Source organism: Delphinapterus leucas, chromosome 7 (genome assembly GCF_059928025.1).
Source record: "Delphinapterus leucas isolate spDelLeu-1000000601 "Yukka" chromosome 7, BTC_Dleu_Yukka2, whole genome shotgun sequence".
Classification (NCBI taxonomy): domain Eukaryota; kingdom Metazoa; phylum Chordata; class Mammalia; order Artiodactyla; family Monodontidae; genus Delphinapterus; species Delphinapterus leucas.
In genome coordinates, this window is record NC_143135.1 from 68,646,929 (window position 1) to 68,672,550 (window position 25,622).

At 43.8% G+C, this 25,622-nt stretch overlaps 1 protein-coding gene across 1 annotated transcript in view; it reads left to right on the forward strand.

Moving 5' to 3' along the window:
- Positions 1-11,877, forward strand: part of FAT3 (FAT atypical cadherin 3) — a 152,641-nt gene extending 140,764 nt beyond the window's left edge. The window contains exons 21-24 of the mRNA XM_089915870.1: positions 829-982; positions 3,291-3,946; positions 7,564-7,677; positions 11,252-11,877. Coding sequence (XP_089771996.1) covers positions 829-982; positions 3,291-3,946; positions 7,564-7,677; positions 11,252-11,877 — 1,550 coding nt within the window. The remainder of the gene's footprint in view (positions 1-828; positions 983-3,290; positions 3,947-7,563; positions 7,678-11,251) is intronic.
- Positions 11,878-25,622: the final 13,745 nt, after the last annotated feature.

The window sequence follows — 25,622 nt, forward strand, 5'->3', positions numbered from 1 at the left end:
CAGAAGTGTAACATGAGAGAAAGATAAAATTAAAGGAAGATCCAAATGATCTAAGATCCAAACCATGAAACTTCCATAAAAACAGAATAGAGAAAACAAAGGAAATCATCAATGCAATAAAGAAAGTTTCACAATCTCCAGATTGTGAGAGCCCAGTACTGGTTCAAGTTAAGTGTACATCATTGTGAAAGCTCAGAAAATTGTTGGGGACAGGAGAAGCCCCTCCAAACTGTTAGCGACAAAAAGAAACTAGGTCACACACAAACTTCAGGAACCAAAACAACTTTGGATTTCTCAAAAGTAACATAGAGGGAATTGCTTAGAATTCCATACATAATTATCAAAGAAGTGTAAGGGTGGAGTAAAAACATGTGCAAGGTCTCACAACATTGACTTCTTATAAACCCCTTCTCAGGAAGCTACTGTAGAATGAGTTCTAATGAAATGAGTATGGAACCTACGATAAACTCCTTCATGGAGACATCCTACCTTTTACAGTAGCAGCCTGGTGGGGAAAGCATCTTCTGCCCCATCCTGGCTTCTGTTCTTGGGATCTGTTCCCTGGGTGTCGCTTACCATTCTCACTAGCATTCATGTATGTGGTTAATTAGGTGAATTTTTGTGGACTAGCACAAGCTTCAAACCATTACTTGGCATTTTTATGCAAGATGGGTTCCAAGTTCAAAATAACCAATTTGCTAATCATCTTGGGAATTTGGGCCCTGCCTAAGATTTGATTCAGAGGAATTAGGCCATGTATGGCCAAGTCCGTGCACTCTGAGCATTACCAGTGGCGTCCATGGCTCATGAGTTCCTCTGTTTCTCCAGGTTATCAGTGTACCTGTCTCTCCCAGTTCACCGGGAGAAACTGTGAATTGGAGATCACAGCCTGCTTCCCAAACCCCTGCCGGAATGGAGGCTCCTGTGACCCCATAGGAAACACTTTCATCTGCACTTGCAAAGCTGGGCTCACCGGAGTCACGTAAGTGAGATTGTGCAATTAGTCTTTCTCTACGCTGCTTCTTGTTGCTAAGGAAACCAAACAGTAAAATACTAACTGGGATTGGGACTTCCCTGGTGGCCCAGCGGTTAAGACTCCACGTTCCCAATGCAGGGGGCCCGGGTTCAATCCTGGGTCAGGGAACTAGATCCTGCATGCCACAACTAAAAAAGATCCTGCACGCTGCAACTGAAGACCCCGCACCGGCGATTAAGATCCCGCATGCTGCAACTAAGACCTGGCGCAGCCAAATAAATAAATATTAAAAAAAAAAAACAACACCTAACTGGCATAAAATATTCACCACTAATAGGATGGGCAGAGGGTTAATATCTGAATATAAAGCGTGCTTACAAATGACTAAAATGTTATCAGGGATTATCTCTGGGTAGTGGGGTTATGGGTTAATTATATTTTTACTTTATACTTCTCTGTATTTTCAAAAATTTATACAATTACTATGTGCTCTATAATCAGGAAAACAATCCCTTTAAAGAAAGTCTTCTCTGACCCCTAATATTTCCAGTATAGCTCTGAGGCAGATATACTATCCATTCCTCAGAACTCATAAACTGGGCTCTACTTTCTAGCATTTTATGATCATTCTGAGACACTGAAAACTTACGTTTCCTTTGCAAATCTTTTTTCCCCCAAGGAAGAGGGAAATTAAAGTGTGAGCCGAATGGAAAGGGAATGTTTTAAGTTCTTAGTAAAACAACGCTTTCAACCATCCTTGATGGTTTTAGAAGTATATATATATATATATATATGTATACGTAATCTCAAGCAAAGTGATATTTTAATTACAGATCAGTCTTACGTATTCATTAAAGTAAATCTCCCGAGGACTTTACCAGGAAATACTTAGCTGACTTTGAATTGTTGGATGTAATTTAAAGTAATAAAGCTGCATTTATTTTTAAATACTCTGTGATTCTGACTAATTTCCAGCTGACCTGGCCTCAATCTGTTCAAATTAGGGACATTTGACTACATTTTAAGAGGTGGATTACCAAAGATAGAAGTGATCGGGCCTTTTAAAATGAACATGTCAGAATAACTGGGGAAGTAGAGGACAGGGAAGAAGAAAGATCTATGTTCTTAAATAATGTTAAACTAAGAAAGAGTAAGACTTACATGTTTGCCTTATAATTATACTCAAAACAAGTCATGGATTGCTTTGAAGAGAATAAAATTGATTTATTTTTCATTAGAATGCTTTAATCATTTTTCCTGATAATCTGCGTTAGCCTTAGCCTTTAACATAAGCATAGAATCCAGAAGATACGATGCTATGTAGCCCTCCACCCACTACCTACATACGCCCTATTACCCCTGCTTCCCAGAGAGACCAAAAATGACTGTATCTATTAGAGAGAAATGTCAGAACCAAAAACTTTCTCCTCCCTGGAAACTCTATCATAGGGTGTCTAGCTTCACAGCTCTTTAAGTGTAGCTCTACAATACCAGAAGCTCTGAGAACTAAAAGGACTGAGGATAAATTCGTGGCAAACTAATTTGGTGGCAAAGTCAGCCAAACCCATTCTGAGGCTACTTCCAGTCTTTATTTCCCTCGTTTATTGTGAATATCCATATGTTTTACTGTAGAAACACTGGCATATTTGATTATGGGTCCTATGTCAGCACCAGTTCCTGGGATGGGGTGGGTATTCTACATAATATGAAAGATATGTACTGTATGTCATTTCTAAAATTGCAATATTTTACATTCTGAGATGCATCTGGCCCTGAGCATTTTGGAGACCAGTACGTCTTCAACAGCGTCTGTGGTTTCTTTTTCTGCTCCTTCTCTTTTCTCCGTTTCCTTCCTCCGACCCGCTAGGGTCAGAATGTGGGAGAGATTGCATTGGGAGAAATCCCTTAATGCATGATGATCACCGGGGTCTACGGTGGGCGCATAAATGCTCACCCACCTCCCGTATACCCTGCATCACATCATTTTTGTCTTGCTTCAGGTACCCTTTAGGTACTTTCTCTCTTTTTTTTTTTTTTTGCGGTACGCGGCACTGTTGCGGCCTCTCCCGTTGCGGAGCACAGGCTCTGGACACACAGGCTCAGCGGCCATGGCTCACGGGCCCAGCCGCTCCGCGGCAAGTGGGAATCTGCCCGGACCAGGGCACGAACCCGTGTCCCCTGCATCAGCAGGCGGACTCTCAACCACTGCGCCACCAGGGAAGTCCGCTTTTTCTCCTTTAAAGATGTCGGTTTAACATGGAACGTCCGCAGGTCCCGATGTTTGAGGGGGGCTTTTGTGTGTTCTGTCGCGAAGGTGCGAGGAGGACGTCAACGAGTGCGAGCGGGAGGAGTGTGAGAACGGCGGCGCCTGCGTGAACGTGTTTGGCTCCTTCCTCTGCAACTGCACACCAGGCTACGTGGGGCAGTACTGCGGCCTGCGCCCCGTCGTGGTACCCAACATCCAGGCCGGCCACTCCTACGTGGGGAAGGAGGAGCTCATCGGCATCGCCGTGGTCCTCTGCGTCATCTTCGTCCTCGTTATCCTCTTCATCTTCTTCCGCAAGAAGGTCTTCCGCAAGAACTACTCCCGCAACAACATCACACTGGTGCAGGACCCTGCTACGGCCGCCCTGCTCAACAAGAGCAACGGCATTCCATTCCGGAACCTGCGGGGCGGCGGGGACAGCCGCAACGTCTACCAGGAGGTGGGGCCCCCGCAGGTCCCCGTGCGCCCCATGGCCTACACCCCGTGCTTCCAGAGCGACTCCAGGAGCAACCTGGACAAGATCGTGGACGGGCTGGGCGGCGAGCACCAGGAGATGACTACATTTCACCCCGAGTCACCGCGCATCCTGACGGCCAGGCGGGGTGTGGTCGTGTGCAGTGTGGCCCCCAACCTCCCTGCCGTGTCCCCCTGCCGTTCTGACTGCGATTCCATCCGGAAGAATGGCTGGGATGCCGGAACTGAAAGTGAGTCGGAAGTAGTAATGCATCATTATTTCTTCCGCTCGTGTTTACTGGAAGGAAATTCGGGAAGGGAGAGCGCCCCAGAGGCACAGAGCTCTCAGTAGGACATGTTCTGACCCTAAATGTTCACACCAGCCCTGAAATATTGCCCTGGTTCTTATCCCCATTTACAGATGGGGAAAATGAGGCTCAGAGAACATACATAATGTGCCCAATATCACACAGCTAATAAGAGGAAGCTGGTACTCCAATACAGGGCTGCCAGCCTCTAAAACCCATGCTCTTCTTCTTTTTTTTAATTAAAAAAAAGTTTTATTTTATATTGGAGTATAGTTGATTAACAATGTTGTGTTAGTTTCAGGTGTACAGCAAAGTGATTCAGTTATACATATACATGTTATCTATTTTTTTCAAATTCTTTTCCCATTTAGGTAGAACCCATGCTCTTCTCACAAAAGCACACTATTGGCAGTAAAACAAGCAGCGTAGCCACTTATGTGATATACAGGAAGTGTGCTATGGAAGGTCAGAAGAGAGTATTTCTAGTCTTAGGGTGAAGACTTGAGGGGAGCAGAGGGATATTCGAGTTGGACCATGGTGGATCAAAGATCCAGGAAAACGAGGGTGTTCCACCACATAGAGGCACCCACATGATCAGAAGAAAAGCAAGTCCATCTGTTTGGCTGGAATGCAGGGTTCAGGAAACAAGAGGGTGAACCACAAGCAGGAAAAGTGGTCCAGGCCAGATGCTAGTGTTTCCCTCTCCTTTTGGCCTCATACAGCAGAATTCTAGGCAAAGAGAAGAGCCACAAGTGCAAAGGCCCTGGGGTGGGAAAGACTTTAGTATATTGAAGAACATAGACAAGGTCAATGTAATTGGAGCTTGGTGAGCAGTGGGGAGAGTGGATACATTTTAACAGCAACACTAATGCAGTTTTTAATCAGGTAAGTAGCTTGATCTAATTTACATTTTTAAAAGATGGCTCTGACTGATCCATGGAGAAGAGACTAAATAGGACCAAAGAGGGAAGGGAGCAGAGACCATTTTGTTGTCCTATATGAACACCTGGGGAGAGGTGGTGATTGTTTTCTCTGTCCTAACATCAGTCAGAATGAAACTAAGGCAAGCTCCGTTGTATCCTACGACTTTTCATCAGGCCTAATGGCTTTATATTCGAGTAGCAGTGACACCCTGTGTAGCAGGAGTTTCCAAAGGCTAGGATTACAGTACTATGATGTATGTCGGGGTAAACGGGGAGGGGGGAGGCTGGTTTCAAATGGAGCTAGAAAGCACATGCACCCAAGGAGATACAGGGCGTCTCCATGAAGGAAGGGGGCATTCCTACTGGTGTCTTTAAGCATGAGTAAGATTTGAGTAGGAAACTATTGGAGAGGGCCTAATGGGAACAGGAAGCAGCTCAGTCAGTGCAGGGGACACGTGAGGGGTTACCTGAGGGTGCCTGGCTCTGTTGTTTAGGAGGAAGGCAGCCAGAGGTGAAAGTTTGGACACCAACTACATGAAAAATGATTGAATCTCTGAGAGTGTGAGCTCACCGAGGGAGCAGGAACAGAGAGAGGATGGTCCATCTGGGCCTCAGAAAGGATCTTGGAGATGCCTACATGTGGGAGGTGGGCAGGGAGTTGGGGCCAGGAAGGGAAACAAACACATGTCAACAAAAAGAGGGCAAGGAAAGCGGAAAGGGCAGCCAAGCAGAAGCCAAGACTACCAATAAGGTCAGCAGGGTTGAGCACCGTAAAGCCATCCAAGAAGACACAGTCTTAACAAAATACTGCACTTGACACCTAGAAGTTTCTTAGCGATCTCAAGAATGTCCCAATGAGTCCTCAAGACAGAGTTCAGCATGCAAGGGTTAAGGACGAAGAGATCTGGTGAGAAAACAGAGGCAGCAGATGAACATGGAAAACCACCACTGCCGTGTGCTGGATCGTCTCCTTAAATCCCCGCAGCTGCCCCACAGGGGACCAATCGGAGGAGTGGACAAGTGAAATGACTTGCCTTAGAGCAGTAACGAGGAAAGGGAGGGGTGAGGATTGGCATCTGGTGCATCAGGGTTCAAAGCCTGTGCTTTTACCCAGACCGCTCTTGGGAGCTTTACCAGGGAAGTGGGAGAGGGACAGGAGAGGGAGAGGGTCTCCTGATGATGGAGGACAGCCTCTATTCTAGTACCACTCCAACTATGCTCTCTGCTGACTCCACCTTTGAGTAGACACACTTATACTTCAAGTCCTTCCCCTTAGATTTTAACCATAAATATATTCCCTCTCGAATTAGTGGTAGAGTTAGACTTTACTGCAGCCTTGCCAATCCCCTGGTTAGTAGAAAGCCTCCTTTTATTTAGCAGTGAAGATTTTGAATAAATGGAAGAGTGGAGAAAGGAGTTTTGTGCACAGCACTATACTCACCAGGGTGGATCATTTGGCATTTCCTTCCTTGTGTTCAGCCTGGTGCCCACCTTGTGCTTTTCCAAGACACATGTTTTCTGCCACATGGCTGTTGGGAGGTGAATATCTCCCTGGCATCTCTGTCCACTTGTATCGGTTGCTTATCCAACTCATCGTTTTGCTGTGGCTTCAGCATCTGATGGCAGATGCAGAGCTGCAGTGCCTGCATGCTTTGTGGAAGAAACAGCGATTTCTCTAGTCATGAAGAACAACTCTTCCCTTAATCACGAGTCCCCGTCTCTTCATACCGTCACATTCCGTGATGATTTTCCTGGTGATCAGTTCCCTCCACCCACTTCGTAATGTGACAGCTTTATTTCCAGAATCCACCTCAGGCCCAAACTCACATGTCCCCCCAAAGTATTGTTGAGCTTTTATCGACTACATCTCCCCCTTTGTTAAGCAAGGCAGAGCTAGCTGGCGAGACAGTCTCTGGGTGACTAATTCATTTTTCACTTGACAACTTCAAGATATGGGTTTTTATTGCTTCTTTTAGTCCATCAAATAAGAAAGTAGCCCTGTAGTGCGTGTGTGTGTGTGTGTGTGTGCAGGCTCTCTTTGTATGGCAAAGAAGGAGAAGTGTGTGGCTAAGAGCACATCCACACCGCTGACTGCTGTCCTCCGGAGTGCCGAATGCTGTCCTTCCCAAAAATGATGTGGCGCTGCCCTCTAGAAGGCAAAGCTGAGAACTCCACTCGCTCCCCAGAGAGGGAAGTTCGGATTAGTGTAATGGCATTCTTGCCTATAAAATATTTATACTCCTATTTTAAAAGTAATCTCATTTAACCTGGTGTTGACACATCAGTTCATGTAAATGATCTAAATTAACTCTGAATGGCAAAGAGCAGCCCAGCCACTTCATCCTAGCTTTCCTCTTCACTTAGTCGCTTCCCTTTGAGGACGGAACAGCGACTTTCGGCTGTCAGCTATTTGGAAGCTCATTTACCACAGGTTAAGGGTTTCGAATCCATAATGTAAATTTCTTGATTGACAGATCTTTGCCCCTGATGGTACAATCAGTTTTCTATTGTGCACTAAATTATTTTCTCTAAGCAAATGAAAGTGCCCCAAGAAGTGAACTCTGGCAGGGGGCGGGGCTGGAAATATGCACAAGGTAACCAGTGTCATTTCTGCTTTCTCTCTGGCTGTCCACGAAGACAAAGGGGTTGATGACCCAGGAGAAGTGACCTGCTTTGCAGGCAGTAATAAAGGCAGCAACTCAGAAGTTCAGTCCCTGAGCTCCTTCCAGTCAGATTCTGGTGACGACAATGGTAAGAAGTCATGGAATTTGTCCCTCCCGGTGGGCTCTGTTTCCTGTGCTGGCGATCACTGGTTGAGAGGAAGGTGTTGGGACCCATCCTGTTTCCTGGCCCAAGCGTGGACTTTTGCTTATGCTCACAGCTTTCGCTGGGCTCCACTGTTGCGTGTCCGCTGAAAAAGCAAGCACTCATTGAGCCGCAGCTGGGAGCAGGCACAGAAGTAGAGGAGGTTCCCGCAGACCTCCAGTAAAGCGTCCTCTTTGACTTAGTTCATGATGGAACTGCCTCATCCCAAAGGATACTCTCTAGCAAAGTGTGATGTGTTTCCTTTTTTATTCTAGCTCATGATGATCTCTTCACACTTCACTATCCATCCAACCTCCCCATCATTAGAAATTAGTTCAGAGGCAAGACCTCCTTCTCGTAGAACCTCCTTCCCAGAGAGGTAGTATCTTCATTCTTCTTCAATCATTTGAGGTCATGGGCCTTTGGAGAATCTTATCTTAGATACGATGGATCAGCTCCTTAGAAAAATACACATACCCCCAAAATGTTGCATACAATTCCATGTGGTTCATGAACCTCACTGACACCCCAAAGCTGCAGCCTCTACCTCCTGTGAACCCATGTTTATGGAGAGGGCGTTAATGAAGGACTGGGTTTTCTGAGCTTGAGGAACCAGCTTTAGAAGATGGGTTGGTCTCCCCAGGGCAGGGAAAGGGTGCAGAAATAGTCATAAAACAGTGAGAATTTACCACATGGTGGTGAACAAAGAATAATTTCACGTAGTCATTGACAGTGACAGGCAGGCTTACCTTAGTCTATACCTTATGCTACTTTCCCATTTATCAAGAATTGGCAAAATTGAATATTTATAATTTATGTAATCATTCACCCCATAAACCCTTGCTGAGTTTCTCCTGAATGTTGAATCCTGTGCTGGGCATTTTGTAGCCTGAAGAACAAAATGAAAATGACATAGTCTTTGCCAACCACCACCCGCCCCCACCCCGCCCCAGGTAAAGACAGGAACAAAGGAGCCCCGAGGCCATAGAAGTAGTCATGGAAGTCATATAGTCTACTTTCCCCATCACCACCCCTAAATCTCTTCCACCTCCATCCCAAATCCCTGGCACTCCTGAGAGGTGCGGAAACCTCAGTGTATCTGACCACTGGGGTAACAAACCATGTAACAGTGGATTTCTTCTGAGCAATCTCAGAAGGTCAGAGGCAGGCCTCCAGATTTCTTTACCTTGGTGTTTACTCCCTTCTTCATCCCCAGCCAGAAGAAAAGTTGTCGCTGGTTTGCATTTTATGTAGAAGCAGCCAAGAACGTAGTGTTTCCAAACTCCAGGCAGCAGCTCCAGCGATGATGCCTGGTTGACTTTTCTCACAGGCTCTTCTTCATCACACACTTGGGCTTTCAGGCTTAGCATTCTAGGTTGATCCTGACTAAAGCAGGCTTCTTAAAGTGCCTGATCACCTCTCCAGAAGCTACTGGTATCAGGTACTAAGGCAACCCGTATGAGCACAGAAATCTCCTTCCCAGTTTCTGACTATTTCAGAGGCCAAATGCTGACTCTCATCTACACTTTACGGGTGGGATCTGGGCCTCGGGTCGTTCTAGGCTATCGGTGACGTCATGTGAGTGTGAAACCATGAGTGCTGCAAAGGTTATCCTTCATCACTGGCATTTGGCTCAGAGCAGCATGGCTGACCAGCAAGTAATTATCCCTGGGAATAGTGAGATCTTCCTTGGAGCCTTTAGGAGTCACTAATGAGAAATTAGCATAAGCTTATGGCCTTTGCCTTCCTAGATTGATTTCACTGGGCCACGAGGTGTGAATTTATGACCCAGCAATTCCTGCCGATCGTGCCTTTCAGGAGGACTGGCCCCAGATTTGCTGCTGTTTCCCTTCCTCCAAGAAGCCAGGGGGATGAAAGTGTCCACTGGAGTCCAATGGATGGACTATGGGAAGCTTTGGGTGTTTGCATGTTGTGCCTTTGTTGTTACCATTGTTGTTAAGACAAGTGAATGTATGTTTAAAATACGTAACTAACCTGAAGCTGTCCTTCTCCTCCCTCCTGTCTTCTTTTCCTGGCCACAAGCATCCATAGTGACTGTCATTCAGCTTGTCAACAATGTAGTTGACACTATAGAGAATGAAGGTATTTACTGTTTTCTTCCATAGCATTTCTTTGTGCAGAGTTAACCTTTTGGAAATATCACTTCCCTGTTACTTTGAACTAGGGGTGACTTTTTTTTTTTTATTGAAGTATAGTATAGTACAATGTTATATAAGTTTCACGTGTACAACGTAGCGATTCACAATATTTGAAGGTTATACTCCATTTATAGTTATTGTAAAATATTGTCTATATTTCCTGTGCTGTACAATATAGCTTTGTAGCTTATTTATTTTATGAACTAGAGGTGATTTTAATCAGTTGGCAGCAGAGGGGGCGGTACAGGTGGTTTCAATGAGACGCTGAACGTCTCTCTCTGGATTGGAGTGAATTTTACAATTTCGAAAAAAAATCCAGGTCATAATTCTTTTCATATGTGAGGCACTCTTTTCATAAAATCCCTTCCGAGAGAAGAGTACCCACTTAATCGAAATCCAGATTAATACTAAATTCATTCTTACATTCAACATGTATTGATTGAGCACCTACTGTGGGCTGGGGATATTTAAGAAATCATTCAAAACTACAATGTTATGGGAATTGATTTCAATCGGGTAACTTTTATTAGTGATTTAATACTATTAGGGCCTGGTACAGATGTGACTTATCTTTTCGTTTCGCAAATAATAACAAGGAGAAATAGGAACATTTTTTTACATCATCTAAAATGTTCTATTGTACCTTCTTCACATGACTTGGACTGTCAGTTTTACTTCTCACTTTGTATTTAAACAGTGTCTGTCACGGATCAAGGACAGAACTACAACCGAGGTGATTCTGCCATGCCCCCAGCATAATATGTTACTTATGCATTTGGAATTGCTGAGTTTGTTCTTACCCTGTCACTCTCCCTCCATCTTTTCTGAGTTTCTTTGATCTGAATTTTGCATGTTCCAGGTGTCTTGTGTGCTTGGTACTGGAGGTGAAAGCCCCAGCCCAGCATCCTCCCTCCCCCAGCCTCTCCCCTGCTCCAGCAACTCATTCGTTTGCACGCACATCTCCCTGCCTCCTGTGGTCCACAGGACGCCTGATGCATCTACCTCTTCGAGCATGTTGCCAGCCTGGATGTGCACTTAGCCTATGGCTAGGAAGAGGAGAGAGGGTTCTAGAACTGTTGTTTGCTCGGCATGCCCTCGCTGGCCATCGCTTCCGGCATGGCTGAGTGGGAGATGCTGCAGCAACCAGGTGTCATCCTCAGAGTTGCCATTGCCTTGTAGTTCCCGGGCCAGAGCATGGCTGGTCCTGAGAGACCCTTGTAAAAAGCATGCGGGTGACCCTGGCTTCTTAGGGTCTCCTGGATGTTAAGAATTGCATGTCAGGTTCCTTGCCTGCTCCTTTCTGAGCCCTGACTCCAGCTCCATTCTGGAGGAAACTAACTGACACGGCTTCTCTCTCACAGCCTATCACTGGGACACCTCTGACTGGATGCCGGGGGCCCGCCTGTCGGACATAGAAGAGGTACCCAACTACGAGAACCAGGAGGGAGGCTCGGCGCACCAGGGCAGCACGCGGGAGTTGGAGAGTGATTACTACCTGGGCGGCTACGACATCGACAGCGAGTACCCACCCCCCCACGAAGAGGAGTTCTTGAGTCAGGACCAGCTGCCCCCACCCCTGCCAGAGGACTTCCCGGACCAGTACGAGGCTCTGCCGCCCTCCCAGCCGGTCTCACTGGCCAGCACGCTGAGCCCAGACTGCAGGAGAAGGCCCCAGTTCCATCCCAGCCAGTACCTCCCTCCCCACCCCTTCCCCAACGAAACGGATTTGGTGGGCCCTCCCGCCACCTGTGAATTCAGTACTTTTGCCGTGAGCATGAACCAGGGCACGGAGACAGCAGCGGGCCCAGCAGACAGTATGTCTCTCTCCTTGCACAATTCCAGAGGCACCTCGTCCTCGGATGTGTCAGCCAGCTGCGGCTTCGAAGACTCTGAAGTAGCCATGAGTGACTATGAGAGCGTCGGAGAGCTTAGCCTCGCCAGCCTTCACATTCCCTTTATGGAGACCCAGCACCAGACCCAAGTGTAGAGGATGCGTTTGGGTGATGCGCGCGGTTTGTTACAGAAACGCGGAGGGAGACTGGCTGGGCTCGCATCTCCACGAAGGGTCCTGTGTTGAGCGAGCGGGAAATGCGGTATTTTCTTCTGAGAACTTCTTCCCGAGCCATACTGTCACAAGCAAGCTCGACTCTAGCTGGCTGAAAAGGAAAGGTTCAGAAATTGCTTCTGAGAGGTGACCCATCACCCTGGCAGTGTGTCCCTGCGCTCATGACCGACAAGACGCACCTAGTTTTTAAAGGGGGAAACAATTTCACCCATTGTTCTACAGTCCATCTGTATGGCTTTGTGCAGTACTGTGCCCTGGAAAAGTGTTACAGCATCGGTCCTTGCAGTATTAATAACTGGCAACAAGCCAAGAGGCATTGTTGCATGTAATTTTGAGCCAAGGGGGAGGGGGGAATGAAAATAGTAGTTATGATTGTTGGAAAAGTTAGTCTCTTAGGCAAAAGAAAAGAGGAATAAATATTATTAAATAAATAAGAAAATGGGATGAAGGCTTTCAAATCAACTCTTTTTTTTTTTTTTTTATCTGCCCAATTTTCAGCTATAAAATTAGGTTTGGGTAACATGTTTGGTATGCTCAGTTATTTTTGTTTGTTTGTGTTAAGCATCCAGTATAATATAGTTGGATTTTATGATCTTTGAGAAAGATATCAATGAAGAGGAATACGTGAGGGTATTTGGGTACCATTTTGTAGGTTGTGCAAACATTAGAAAGAATGTGATTATCTTTCTTTGTGTTTTCCAGTAAATATTCTTGGCTGTAACTTTAATTTTAACATTGCTGCAGAAATTGGGCTTTGTTCTGAGAATCAGGAAATAAAAAGACAAATAAAGGAATATTTTGGTACATTGTTCTCTAGAATGAGAGATATTGAGAGGTTTAAGCAGAATTCACAAATTCAGGGAAAAAAAAGAAAATATAATACTTTCAAAGTTTTCAGCTAGATAATCACAATTCTTGATAATGCAGATAAAAGGTACGTGTTGTTTTAAACTGTTAGCATCATCACTATAAATGCAATTATGTTTTTTAAAAAGGAGAAGAAAGTAGATAGTTCTTGTGTGTAAATTATAATAGTGTGTGTTTCTGGTCCTATGTACAAATATGTGCTTGCACTCAATAAGGCTGCTCTTGAGGAAAGCTGACAGGAAGGTTTTAGGATATAGACTATGTTAAAAATCCTGCCAATGAGGCCAACCTTCCAATTTCTCTGATCTTGATGATATTAGAGAAACACCAAATGCCGTATTTTATTCTGGTTCAGTTAACTTTATTTTGGTACTGCCATTTATATGAACTTGAAGCAAAACTGTGCTTTCTTAGGGAAAAAAAAAACTGTATTTTGTTATAATTTTCCAGAACTAAACTCTCATTTGAAAAATGTGTAAAGTTTCATTACACCCTGGGGTTCTCCTCTCATCTGACCTGTGGGCTTCAGCCTTGAGTTTCCAAATTTGACAGGAGAATCAGCCCACTGGGAATACAATAACCCGGTAGTCGAAGCTTAAAGTTGACGAGTTGAGTGACTTTCCTCTTTTGCTTCAATCAGATCGTGGCCACGGGTGCAGCGGCCATGGTTAAATAAATGCATATTTGCACTCTCTGCATATAAGCAAATCTCTGTGTCCACGGTTTCTGATGACATATGGCATTGGTGTGTCCACCGTACTGTCCTGATCTGTGTGTCATCCACTCAGACATATTTTTAATTGCTTCAGTTGTGTTTAATCCACTTCTTTGCAGGAGTCAGTGTTTCTGAAAGATCGTGGTTAAGAAAAAAAAAAACAACTCCTTTTCATTCCCAAGCTTCCTGAGTATATGCATAAACTTCACAGGTTTCTCAGCTTTTCTCCTCTTCCTATCTCCTAGTCAGACCTACTCATGGAAGCATTATCCACACTGTGGTCTTGAAATAAATGAATTTCACTAAGGCTGCTTGGGAGAATAAAGTCTTTGATATTTCTCTTATGTAAGAAACCATTTGCAAGAATCATGGAGAAAATGACGAACTAATGGTCTAGAATAGAACTGCTGCTACACTTTCGATAATGCAATGACATAAAAAACAAAGTAAAACCAACAATTCATTTCTTGCCCCCAGGAAATATTAGAAGGAGATTAATGCCCATGAGTCAGTCCCGCTTACACAGCATCCCCTCCAGGCAGAGTGCCTAACCAACACAGTAATGAAGGAATAAATAGACCCTAATGCGGTTGTGAAATCACCCATGAAAACTGTGCCCACTCTTGGCTCTGACCTGTATAAAATACCTCTTTCTTCAGGATATCTTCCCCTGATTTTCTGCAGAGTAGCTCTGTAGCTAAATGTATCCCAGATAACCTTGTGTCATACATTGATTCATTATCTTTAAACATGTGATATCTTTTCACTTTTTGGATAGCTTTCCCAGTAGATTCTGAAATGGTTTGCAGTCAGGCCAAGATGGAACTAGGTGGGGTGACCACTGATTCAAGTGCTGGAAGGGTCCTTAAGGTCTGCTTGTCCAATCCCCTTATTTTATAAAAGAGTAAACATACCCAGAGAGGGGAAGGGACCTCCCCAAGCTCACACAGGAAGGTAAGTAGCTGAACAAGAACTGGAACCCATCCATTTGGCCTGCTTCTGCTAGACCTTCTGATTTCTCAGAAGGAATATACTAGAATATACTAGTATATATGCTTTGGAATATACTAGAAGAGAGAACTCATGGAGAGTATTGGAATATACTCTCATGGAGAACTCATGGAGAGTATTTTTCTGGAAGCCTCATGATCCTAGGTTTCCTTGCAGCCCCCATAGGAAAGGTGCAGTTACAGAATTCACACATATCTTTGGACATCTATCAAAACTGCTTTCGCCAAATGAATATTTACTAAAATGAGGATGGAATGATAATTACAGAATGGAACTAAGACCAGTCAGCAAATTCAGTAAAACTTTGATTATATTACCTACTAGGTGCATTTATTTTTCTTCTTTTTCCCCCATCCCCACCCTGGTGTTTATTCCTAACCCATTCACCATGCTGAACCACGTGGGAAAGATTTAAGCCAATTAGTATCTTTCCCATACATATTTTTCTAACACGTATGTGCTACCTCTGGAAGCCATTTTCCATAGCCTATTGTAGGCATTTTACTTGCATCGCACACATTCTGATTAGGTTGAGGATAGCTGGACTAGTGATGTTTGTCATATAGTAAGCAGAAGCTATAGGGCTGTAAAAGATAAATAAAATAGGTGTTGAATTTATTTGCTCTCTTCTATGAGTATTTTTCTGCTGAGTTTTGTTCCATGCCAGCTTTCCATGTACTCATATCCTGCCAGTTCATGAAATGCCATTGAGGTAGACTTAGTGATATGAATAGGTCAGGTCTATGCATCTGAGGTTTACCCTATCAGACAATCAGGGTGAAGACCTAGAAAGGGAATTGATGATGCATTCCTGGAACTTACCTGGAACCACCCTAGGGAATCACTAGCAGAGCCTGGGAAAAAAAGCAAGGAAAACACTATTGGCCAACTCCTGTTTACTTCCCACCCTCACCCCGCCCACTGCCCCCACTAACGCTGAGTCTACATAATCAACGTCGGGGAATAGACATTAGCAAAATAAATCACTTAGGACCCAGAAAGCACTTTCATGGGAAATAATTCAGGAAGATCTGGTGTTCATTTTGCATGGGTTGCCCAGATAATTGTCTGGGCTGTCCACTCTGCTGCCTTCCCAGTGCACAGATATTGCTAAAGTGGTTAGGCTTTTATGTTTTGTTTTTAGCTTCAAACCATGAGAAATGGAGATTTGAAGAGGCATTTCTTTAGCGTCATCATTTTGTGTGGTCTGTGAGAAGGCGGGTTCTGTGTTTGTGTTGAGTTTTGTCCTGCAATGTTCAACTGCACAGTATTCTGGTGGAAATCCACAATGTCTTTGAGCTTCTGGTTGTATAATTCTAGGGTTTAAAGTCTCCATGTGTGGATTTGGCATCAGTTAACATTTAGCCAGCTAGCTAAGAGACAGGAAAAGAATAAGATTTTCTTTCCTTATGTAATAATGAAAAGCAATAATTACAAGTATGTAATATTACACAAAGGCCATAATTAGTCTCTTCCAGTGTTTAGAATGCACTCGAGAATCATAGAGTCATTTGGAGCGTGTTTGGACCCATTAGTATGTACTGTAGTACCCTTCTGGCAAACAAATACCTGAATTGCTACTATTTAACAATTTTATGAGCCCATAATACTGCATTTCGGGAAGTGACAAACGTGTTCAAATGTGTTCGGAAATGGAAGCAGTTCTTTTTAAGCACTGTATCAGAGAGATTGTCTTGTAAATTTACCTGTTACAAACAGGCTGGTTTGTAAAAGATGTATGTTTTGGTGTTTAAAATGTTTATAAAATTGTATATAATGGTTTCAATTTTCCAGGCTTTTGTAGATATACTGTATTTGATGCCTATCAGGATGCTTTAATTTGGGGGGTCGAATATAATTCTAAGTCATCCATGTTGTTGTTCTGCAAACTTCTGAGGTAACTACACACACACACAAAGCATTTTGAAAGTGATGTTTTTTAAACATTTCCAAAAGTACTGTAACCTTTCTTTGGTTCTACTATTTTCATTTAACTCTCTCTGTTTCCAAGAAAATGCTTTTATTGATATTTTAGAAAACAAGTGTGTTTGCTCAGTTACTAAATACCTGATTCTTATGCCATTTCAGATTCAGAATGAATTACATCATTTCTTCACACACATGTGCACTCACCTAAACTTGCACACACATCACACACCAAACGTTATGCAAAGGGAAAGCTAACACTTAAAGTGGGTCTTGTCCCTTATGGAAATAGATTTTTTGTGCATATAATGCTGTTGGCAGTATTCAGTCTTGTGTTCTTTTTCTAAAAAATAAAAGAAAAACAAAAAAAGACAGCCAAAAAAAAAAAAAACCCAACAGTGTACAGGTTTGTAACTGCCAAAATTTGATGGTTAAAACAAGTTTTCAAGTAAAAAGAAAAAAATGAAATTAGCAATTGTGTTGACTCTTTTTAAGTGTTGCCTTTTATTTGTCTTCAGCTAATTGCTCCCATGGCGCTTATATTTGTAGGGATGGCAGTTTTCTCAGAAACTTCTTACCTCCAGAAAGATTTCCATTGGCTCTGGTGCACCCGTGCTGGAACTTTATGTAGCTTCTTACCGGGCACACACCCTGTAGGGTTTTCTCCTGATTAGAACGAAAACAGTGCTCGAGATTTGAGCAAATAAGGGTCATCGAGCCACATCTCTGCAGAACTCATTCGTAAACACATCCCCATGCATTCTAGGCAGCTTTTCCAACAAGCCTCGTCCCCCCTCAAAAAAAAAAAAAAATAAATCCAAAAGCTTGGGGCACAATTAGCACTTGAGTTTTCCTCCAAAGACCAGAGCTCTAGAAATTTTTTTATACAGAGTGAAAGTCAAAATATATACAGGACAAGTTGGGGAGGAGGGACAAACTGACCTTTCAAAGAAGTGACATTACAAGAGGTTAGCTTGAGACCAGGAAGGGCTCCAGAAGGGGAGGGGCACCCTCTGCCCAGCCTTGGTGAGGGAAGGCAAGGTCCTGCTGTAAGAACCACACTGTCTGAGCACCAGCTGCATAAAGGCCCCTCCTCAGGCCCTGGGCCACCCCTGGAGTTGGCCCTGCCTGCACCAGCAGCAAAACTCCACCTACCTGCCCCTGACCAGGATCCTGGAGCCCTGGAGCCACTGTCCCCTGGCTAGGCATTCAGTCTCTTCTTACTGGAAATCCTTACCGCGGGCAGAGTTAGGTGTGCTGCATCCTCTGGTTACTTGTCCATCCACGTATTGGTAGGCACGTAAATGCTTAAGAACTGGATAAAAGAGAGGGTGCACCAATTTGTTGCATTTGCCAACTTCCGTGGTATCGATGCAGAAAACTCGGCCTCTGTGCACCAGTGCCAGATCGAATCTTGGAGACAGAGTTTTGGGTGAAGTAGAAAAGAAGAGCTTTATTGCTTGCCAGGCAAAGGGGGTTACAGTGGGCTCCTGCCCTTCAACACTGTGTGTCCGAACCCGGGGAATTTGGTGAAGAGTTTTATAGCAGTGGTTCAAGGGTGGGGTTGCTGATGAGAACCAGGGTGTGCAATCCTTTAATCTGGTCTCAGGTGGTCTCCTGATGAGCTTCTGTGGTTCTCCTGAGGTTATCAAACTGTGACCTTCTCTCTGGAATGAAGAATACTTCATCAAGTAGTTAACATCCTCCATTTGTTGGGGCTTTGAGTTCTGCAGATACAGTTATGTGTATCCCTTGAGGCAGAACCAGGATCCTGTCCCAAGTCTGCACTATTGTTTCTTGGTGGCTTCTCCCTTGTCTCTGCATCCCCTCCCTTCCCTGATTAACAACTGCTTGAACCTACCGTTTGGAACTCAGGGAAGGTCATGGAGGCTGAAGCCTATTCCCTACAAACAAGAAGCGGGGGACACAGAAAGACTTCCATGCCCAGGAACCCCACAGCGTCCTGCTGGGTTTCAGTATAAACACTTGTGTCATGTCTGGTTTCAAACTACCAAGGTAATGTGAACTGGCTCACAGATTCCTGGGACTCTAGAAAAGCAGTATAAGCCAGCACCAGCAGACCACTGGCTCCCCCATTAGACCAGAAGGCAGAGTTGAGCCTTCACTGTCTTCTTTTTTTTTTTTTTTTTTGCGGTACGTGGGCCTCTCACTGCTGTGACCTCTCCCGTTGCGGAGCACAGGCTCCGGACGTGCAGGCTCAGGGGCCATGGCTCACGGGCCCAGCCGCTCCACAGCATGTGGGATCTTCCCGGACCGGGGCACAAACCCACGTCCCCTGCATCGGCAGGCGGACTCTCAACCACTGCACCACCAGGGAAGCCCTGTAGTTTGTATCTCTTAATTCCACACACCTATTTTGTCCCTCTCCCCCTCCCTCTCCCCACTGGTAGCCACTAGTTTCTTCTCTATATCTGTGAACGTGTTTCTATTTTGTTATATTCATTAGTTGGTTTTACTTTTTAGATTCCACATATAAGTTAATCATGCTTTTCTAGATGGACTGCTTTAATGTTTGGATATTACAGACAAGGCTCTCACAAACATTCTTATGTAAAGGTACACACATGTTAGGATTTCTGAAGGATGGATTCTGGAAGCAGAATTTTTTGGTCAAAGAATATGTCCATTTTTAAGTCTGAGTGTTTCTCCCACTTTAATTGCTTTCGAAATGGTTTCATCAAATAATAATCCCACCAATAGTTCCACACAGTATGTAGCAACATATAACTCACTCTCTCCACCAAGTACATGGAGCTGGCCCCATGTTCCAGAGGCCATACTGCTGCTCTAGATTCTTAGGAGCTCCTAGGTTGGGGACCGCTACGGCAACTTGCTGCCACCATGAGAAATGGCCCATTAAGTCTCTATAAATATTGTCACCTGTGCCACTCTTCTCTGCCTGTGCAGGGCAGGGCTCACAGAGGACGGCCAGATAGCTGACTGGCAGAACCACCTAGAACTCATTCTCACTGGAACACTAAATGCCTGGCTTTCAGGCTGTACATTTGAACAGGAGGGTCCGGGCAAGACAGATTTTGGCAAGAAAAATGTAAGCAGATTCTACAGAGCTTGAATGCTGAGGTTCTCATAACATCAGTCCGTGTCTGAGCCATCGTTATTCCACAACCTTGAACCTGAAGATTATCTGTGTGATGTAGAAAAACTCAAAGGAAGCCTTAAAACATGAATTTCCATATGAGCTTTTGTCAGTTGAAAACAAAAAAAGGACCATCGACAGGAACTATAATGTACTGCTTTAGAGGCTGTGGAGTTAGGCTCTACCATCCTGCTTCTCAAACAGTGGTCCATGGGCCAGCAGCATCAACCTCAGCAGGGAGCTTGCTGGAAGTACAGAATCCCAGCCCCACTGAATCAGAATCCATGTTAAGAAGTTCTCCAGGTGATACGTATGTATGTACGCGAACGTCTGGGAAGCACGGCTGGACTTTTGACTTGGACTCCGATACATACCAGCTGTGTGAACTTGGGTGAGTTACTTAATCACTCTGTATGTACTTCAGTTGCTTCATCTGTAAGACAGGCAGGTTACAGGAAGACAATGATGCAATGCATACAGAGTGTCTGACAAGAAACACTCAAATCGTAGCCACATATGATTTCTCCTAATTTTCATCCTGGTCCTCCTGTATAGAAGCAGCTTTCATCATTTCCAAGAGCCCCAACTAGTCTGGCTGCTGGAGGAACAGTTCAGTTCATAAAGATTAAAGCTATTAATAAAAAAGACAAATCCTTTGAGTTAATGCTCCGGTGTTCTCTGGAGTCATGCTTTGCCAGAAAACTCTTTGGAACATTATCCAGCCTTTTATTTAAATAAATGTGTTTTGCACAGATAGGAGGTACGGGGCCTTGATGCGGCTGCACATCCGTGTTGAGGCCCATCCTTTCTCTCACCCAGTTATTTTCTAATGAAGTCGAGCCCCTGATCAATTTCAGGAGCTCTTTCTCCAGGCATAGATTTTTTTTTTTTTTTTTTTTTTTTGCAGTACGCGGGCTTCTCACTGTTGTGGCCTCTCCCATTGCGGAGCACAGGCTCCGGACACACACGCTCAGCGGCCATGGCTCATGGGCCCAGCCGCTCTGCGGCATGTGGGATCCTCCCGGACCGGGACACGAACCCGTGTCCCCTGCATCGGCAGGCGGACTCTCAACTACTGCGCCACCAGGGAAGCCCCAGGCAGAGATTTTTAAGGCTGTATCATTCCTGTGACCCCCCCCACCCAAAAAAAGAATGTCATTTAACTAGGTCACAAAGGAATTCAGTGACAGGTGACGAGATCTTGGTATGTGGGGAGGCTAACGGTCTGGATGCCTGTTCTAAATGGTAGGAAATTGACTCTGAGAGGAATGAGATTAAAATGACCAAAACGGCAGCAACTTCAGGGGCAAAACTGAAATGCAGTGATAAGATTTACTGTGTAAATAATTCACCTAGCACAGGAAAAAGCTTAGGATGGGCTCTGAGCACAAAGGGACTTTTTCATGTCTCAGAATATAATTAATTAAGAATTCAAGATACAAGGTAATTAGAGAAACTGTAACCTGGAGGCATGCTTCTGAATTATTCTGATCATTTTTAACAATGAGAAAATTTAATTTTCCTGTCATGTGGCATAGAGTTTAAATTTGGATAATGTAAAGAGCAATGTTCAGACAGTGCAATGAGCAAATTAAATTATTTCTTTTGATTTTGCAGGAAAAGTTAGGATCAAATGATTGAATCTAAATCATGGAAATGATTGTCAGAGCTGAAAAAATACTTGAGAGAAAAATGTACAAATTACAATTGACTCTCATTTTCTCTAACACTAAGTTGCCCATGTTGCTCTCTTTGTAATTACTATGTGCATGTGTGTGTGTGAATCTATTTCATTACTTGCCCTGGGACAAAGGGGATGAATAAATTATTCTGATATATAATGGAGGTTATGTTGAGTTACCACCAAATTAAACTCTCTTTCCTTGACAGGAAGAGGCTGTCAACAGCTTTAGACCCCAATTAGTACTCATAGTTAAAAATTAAAAATTAAATTCACTTTTTAAAAAATTCACTTTTTGATGAACCCAGCATTCACAGAAGATGGGCTACAATCTACTGTGCTTAAATTACCCATTTTTCACATTCTTTCAGGCATTGCTTATTTAACTATTTCCAAGGGTACTTGAGATGCTTTTTCATACATCAATTATCCGACGTGCATTTTCAAGAGAGTTACAATGATGTTCCAATATCTGTTGCCTCATTTAGTACCTATAAAATCTCTAACTGTACTATCAAGATTTCAGAAGGTCCCACTCAGAATTTTGTACCCTGAAAAGATGTTGAAATCCTAGCTCCAGTGCCTGTGAATGTGACCTCATTTGGAAATAGGGTTATTGCAGATGTAAGCAAGTTAAAATGAGGTCACACTGGGTTAGGGTGGCCCCTAAGCCAGTATGGCTATTTTCCTTATAAGAAGAGAACACACACACAAGGAGAATGCCATATGAAGACGGAGACAGAGATTGAAGTGGCATGACTACAAGCCAGGGGGACCAAGGATTTTTGTCAACCACCAGAAACTAGGAGAGAGACTCAGAACAGATTTGTCCTCAGAAATTCCAGAAGGAGCAAACCCAGCTGACACATGGATTTTGAAATCTGGTGTTAAAAAACCATATCTACCTTACAAAATTGGGATGAGACGCTGCTTACAGGTACAAACATGATAGGTGCTTGGCACATGCTAGGATTCTAGTTTCTAGTTCCAGGAGGCCTAGAGGTAAGAAACAAACCCAGTAGAGATAACTAACCCTGTCCTCCTCAGGCAAAATGACTGTTCTTTCATTTTGATTGAATATTTTTGATTGATAAGCAACAACAGCAATATGAAATAAGCTTTTGTTGCAGGAGAGGAGAACTCGCCACACTGCTACTACCCTAACAATTTCTATTTTCATTTTCTATGATTACTTTACAGTCTTTCATTCATTTGCATAATGTTTCATAATTGTAATCACAGTATAGACATCATTTCATCTTCTATTTTTTCACTCTGTTATATTTAAATATTTTTCTTGCTTCTACAAAGGCATCGTAATTAAGTGTTAATAATTTACCTTTGAGAGACGGGCGCGAGCCACGGCTAAAAGCACGGACCCCAGGGACGCGCGGGAGACGCTAAGGCTGCTGCTGCCGCCACCAAGGGGCCTGTGTGCAAGCACAGGTCACTATCCACACCCCTCTTCCGCGGAGCCTGTGCAGCCCGCCACTGCCACGGTCCCGGGATCCAGGGACAGCTCACCCGGGAGAACGCACGGCGGGCCTCAGGCTGGTGCAACGTCACGCCGGCCTCTGCCGCCGCAGGCCTGCCCCGCACGCAGTGCCCCTCCCTCCCCCCGGCCTGAGTGCGCCAGAGCCCCCGAATCAGCGGCTCCTTTAACCCCGTCCTGTCTGAACAAAAAACAGACGCCCTCCAGCGACCTACACGCAGAGGCGGGGCCAAATCCAAAGCTGAGGCCCTGGAAGCTGTGAGAACAAAGAAGAGAAAGGGAAATCTCTCCCAGCAGCCTCAGGAGCAGCAGATTAAAGCTCCACAATCAACTTGATGTACCTGTATCTGTGGGATATCTGAATAGACAACGAATCATCCCAAATTGAGGAGGTGGGCTTCGAGAGCAAGAGCTATGATTTTTTTCCCCTTTTCCTCTTTTTGTGAATGTGTATGTGTATGCTTCTGTGTGAGATCTTGTCTGTATAGTTTTGCTTCCACCATTTGTCCTAGGGTTCTATCCGTCCATGGTTTTTTTAAAAAATTTTTTTCTTACTAATTAATTTTAATAACTTTATTATACTTTACCTTCTTTCTTTCTTTCTTTCTTTCTCTTTCTTTCCTTCTTTCTTTCTTTCCTTCCTTCCCTCCTTTAGACAACAAATCACCACAAATTGAGGAGGTGGTCTCTGAGAGCAAGATTTATGATTTTTTTCCCCTTTACCTCTTTTTGTGAGTGTGTATGTGTATGCTTCTGTGTAATATTTTGTCTGTATAGCTTTGCTTCCAACATTTGTCCTAAGGTTCTATCCGTCCCTTTTTTTTTTCTAAATAATTATTTTTTAATTCAATAACTTTATTATACTTTATTTTATTTTACTGTATCGTCTTTCTTTCTGTCTTTTTTCCTTCCTTCCCTCCTTCCTTCCTTCCTCCCTCCCTCCATTCTTTCCTTCTTGCCTTCTTTCCTTCTTTGCTTTTTCTTTCTTTCTTTCTTTCTTTCTTTCTTTCTTTCTTTCTTCCTTCCTTCCTTCCTTCCCTCCTTTCTTTCTTTCTTTCTTCATACTTCTACTAATTCTCTCTACTTTTTCTCCCTTTTATTCTGAGCCGTGTGGATGAAAGGCTCTTGGTGCCTCAGCCAGGAGTCAGGGCTATGCCTCTGAGGTGGGAGAGCCAACTTCAGGACACTGGTCAACAAGAGGCCTCCCAGCTCCACACAATATCAAACGGCGAAAATCTCCCAGAGACCTCCATCTTAACACCAGCACCCAGCTTCACTCAACGACCAGCAGGCTACAGTGCTGGACAACCTATGCCAAACAACTAGCAAAACAGGAACACAACCCCACCCATTAGCAGAGAGGCTGCCTAAGATCATAATAAGTCCACAGACACCCCAAAACACACCACCAGACGTGGACCTGCCCACCAGAGACAAGATCCAGCCTCATCCACCACAACACAGGCACTAGTCCCCTCCACCAGGAAGCCTACACAACCCACTGAACCAACCTTAGCCACTGGAGACAGACATCAAAAACAACGGGAACTACGAACGTGCAGCCTGCAAAAAGGAGACCCCAAACACAGTAAGTTAAGCAAAATGAGAAGACAGAAAAACACACAGCAGATAAAGGAGCAAGATAAAAATGCACCAGACCTAACAAATGAAGAGGAAATAGGCAGTCTACCTGAAAAAGAATTCAGAATAATGATAGTAAGGATGATCCAAAATCTTGGAAATAGAATGGACAAAATGCAAGAAACAGTTAACAAGGACCTAGAAGAAATAAAGATGAAACAAGCAACGATGAACAACACAATAAATGAAATTAAAAGTACTCTAGATGGGATCAATAGCAGAATAACTGAGGCAGAAGAACGGATAAGTGACCTGGAAGATAAAAGAGTGGAAATAACTACCACAGAGCAGAATAAAGAAAAAAGAATGAAAAGAACTGAGGACAGTCTCAGAGACCTCTGGGACAACATTAAATAAATGCACCAACATTCGAATTATAGGGGTTCCAGAAGAAGAAGAGAAAAAGAAAGGGACTGAGAAAATATTTGAAGAGATTATAGTTGAAAACTTCCCTAATATGGGAAAGGAAATAGTTAATCAAGTCCAGGAAGCACAGAGAGTCCCATACAGGATAAGTCCAAGGAGAAATACGCCAAGACACATATTAATCAATCTGTCAAAAATTAAATACAAAGAAAGCATATTAAAAGCAGCAAGGGAAAAACAACAAATAACACACAAGGGAATCCCCATTAGGTGAACAGCTGATCTCTCAGCAGAAACCCTACAAGCCAGAAGGGAGTGGCAGGACATACTGAAAGTGATGAAGGAGAAAAACCTGCAACCAAGATTACTCTACCCAGCAAGAATCTCATTCAGATTTGATGGAGAAATTAAAACCTTTACAGACAAGCAAAAGCTGAGAGAGTTCAGCACCACCAAACCAGCTTTACACCAAATGCTAAAGGAACTTCTCTAAACAAGAAACACAAGAGAAGGAAAAGACCTATAATAATGAACCCAAAACAATTTAGGCAATGGGAATAGGAACGTACATATCGATAATTACCTTAAATGTAAATGGACTAAATGCTCCCACCAAAAGACACAGATTGGCTGAATGAATACAAAAACAAGACCCTTATATATGCTGTCTACAAGAGACCCACTTCAGACCTAGAGACACATACAGACTGAAAGTAAGGGGATGGAAAAATATTCCATGCAAATGGAAACCAAAAGAAAGCTGGAGTAACAATTCTCATATCAGACAAAATGGACTTTAAAATAAGGACTATTAGAAGAGACAAAGAAGGACACTACATAATGATCAAGG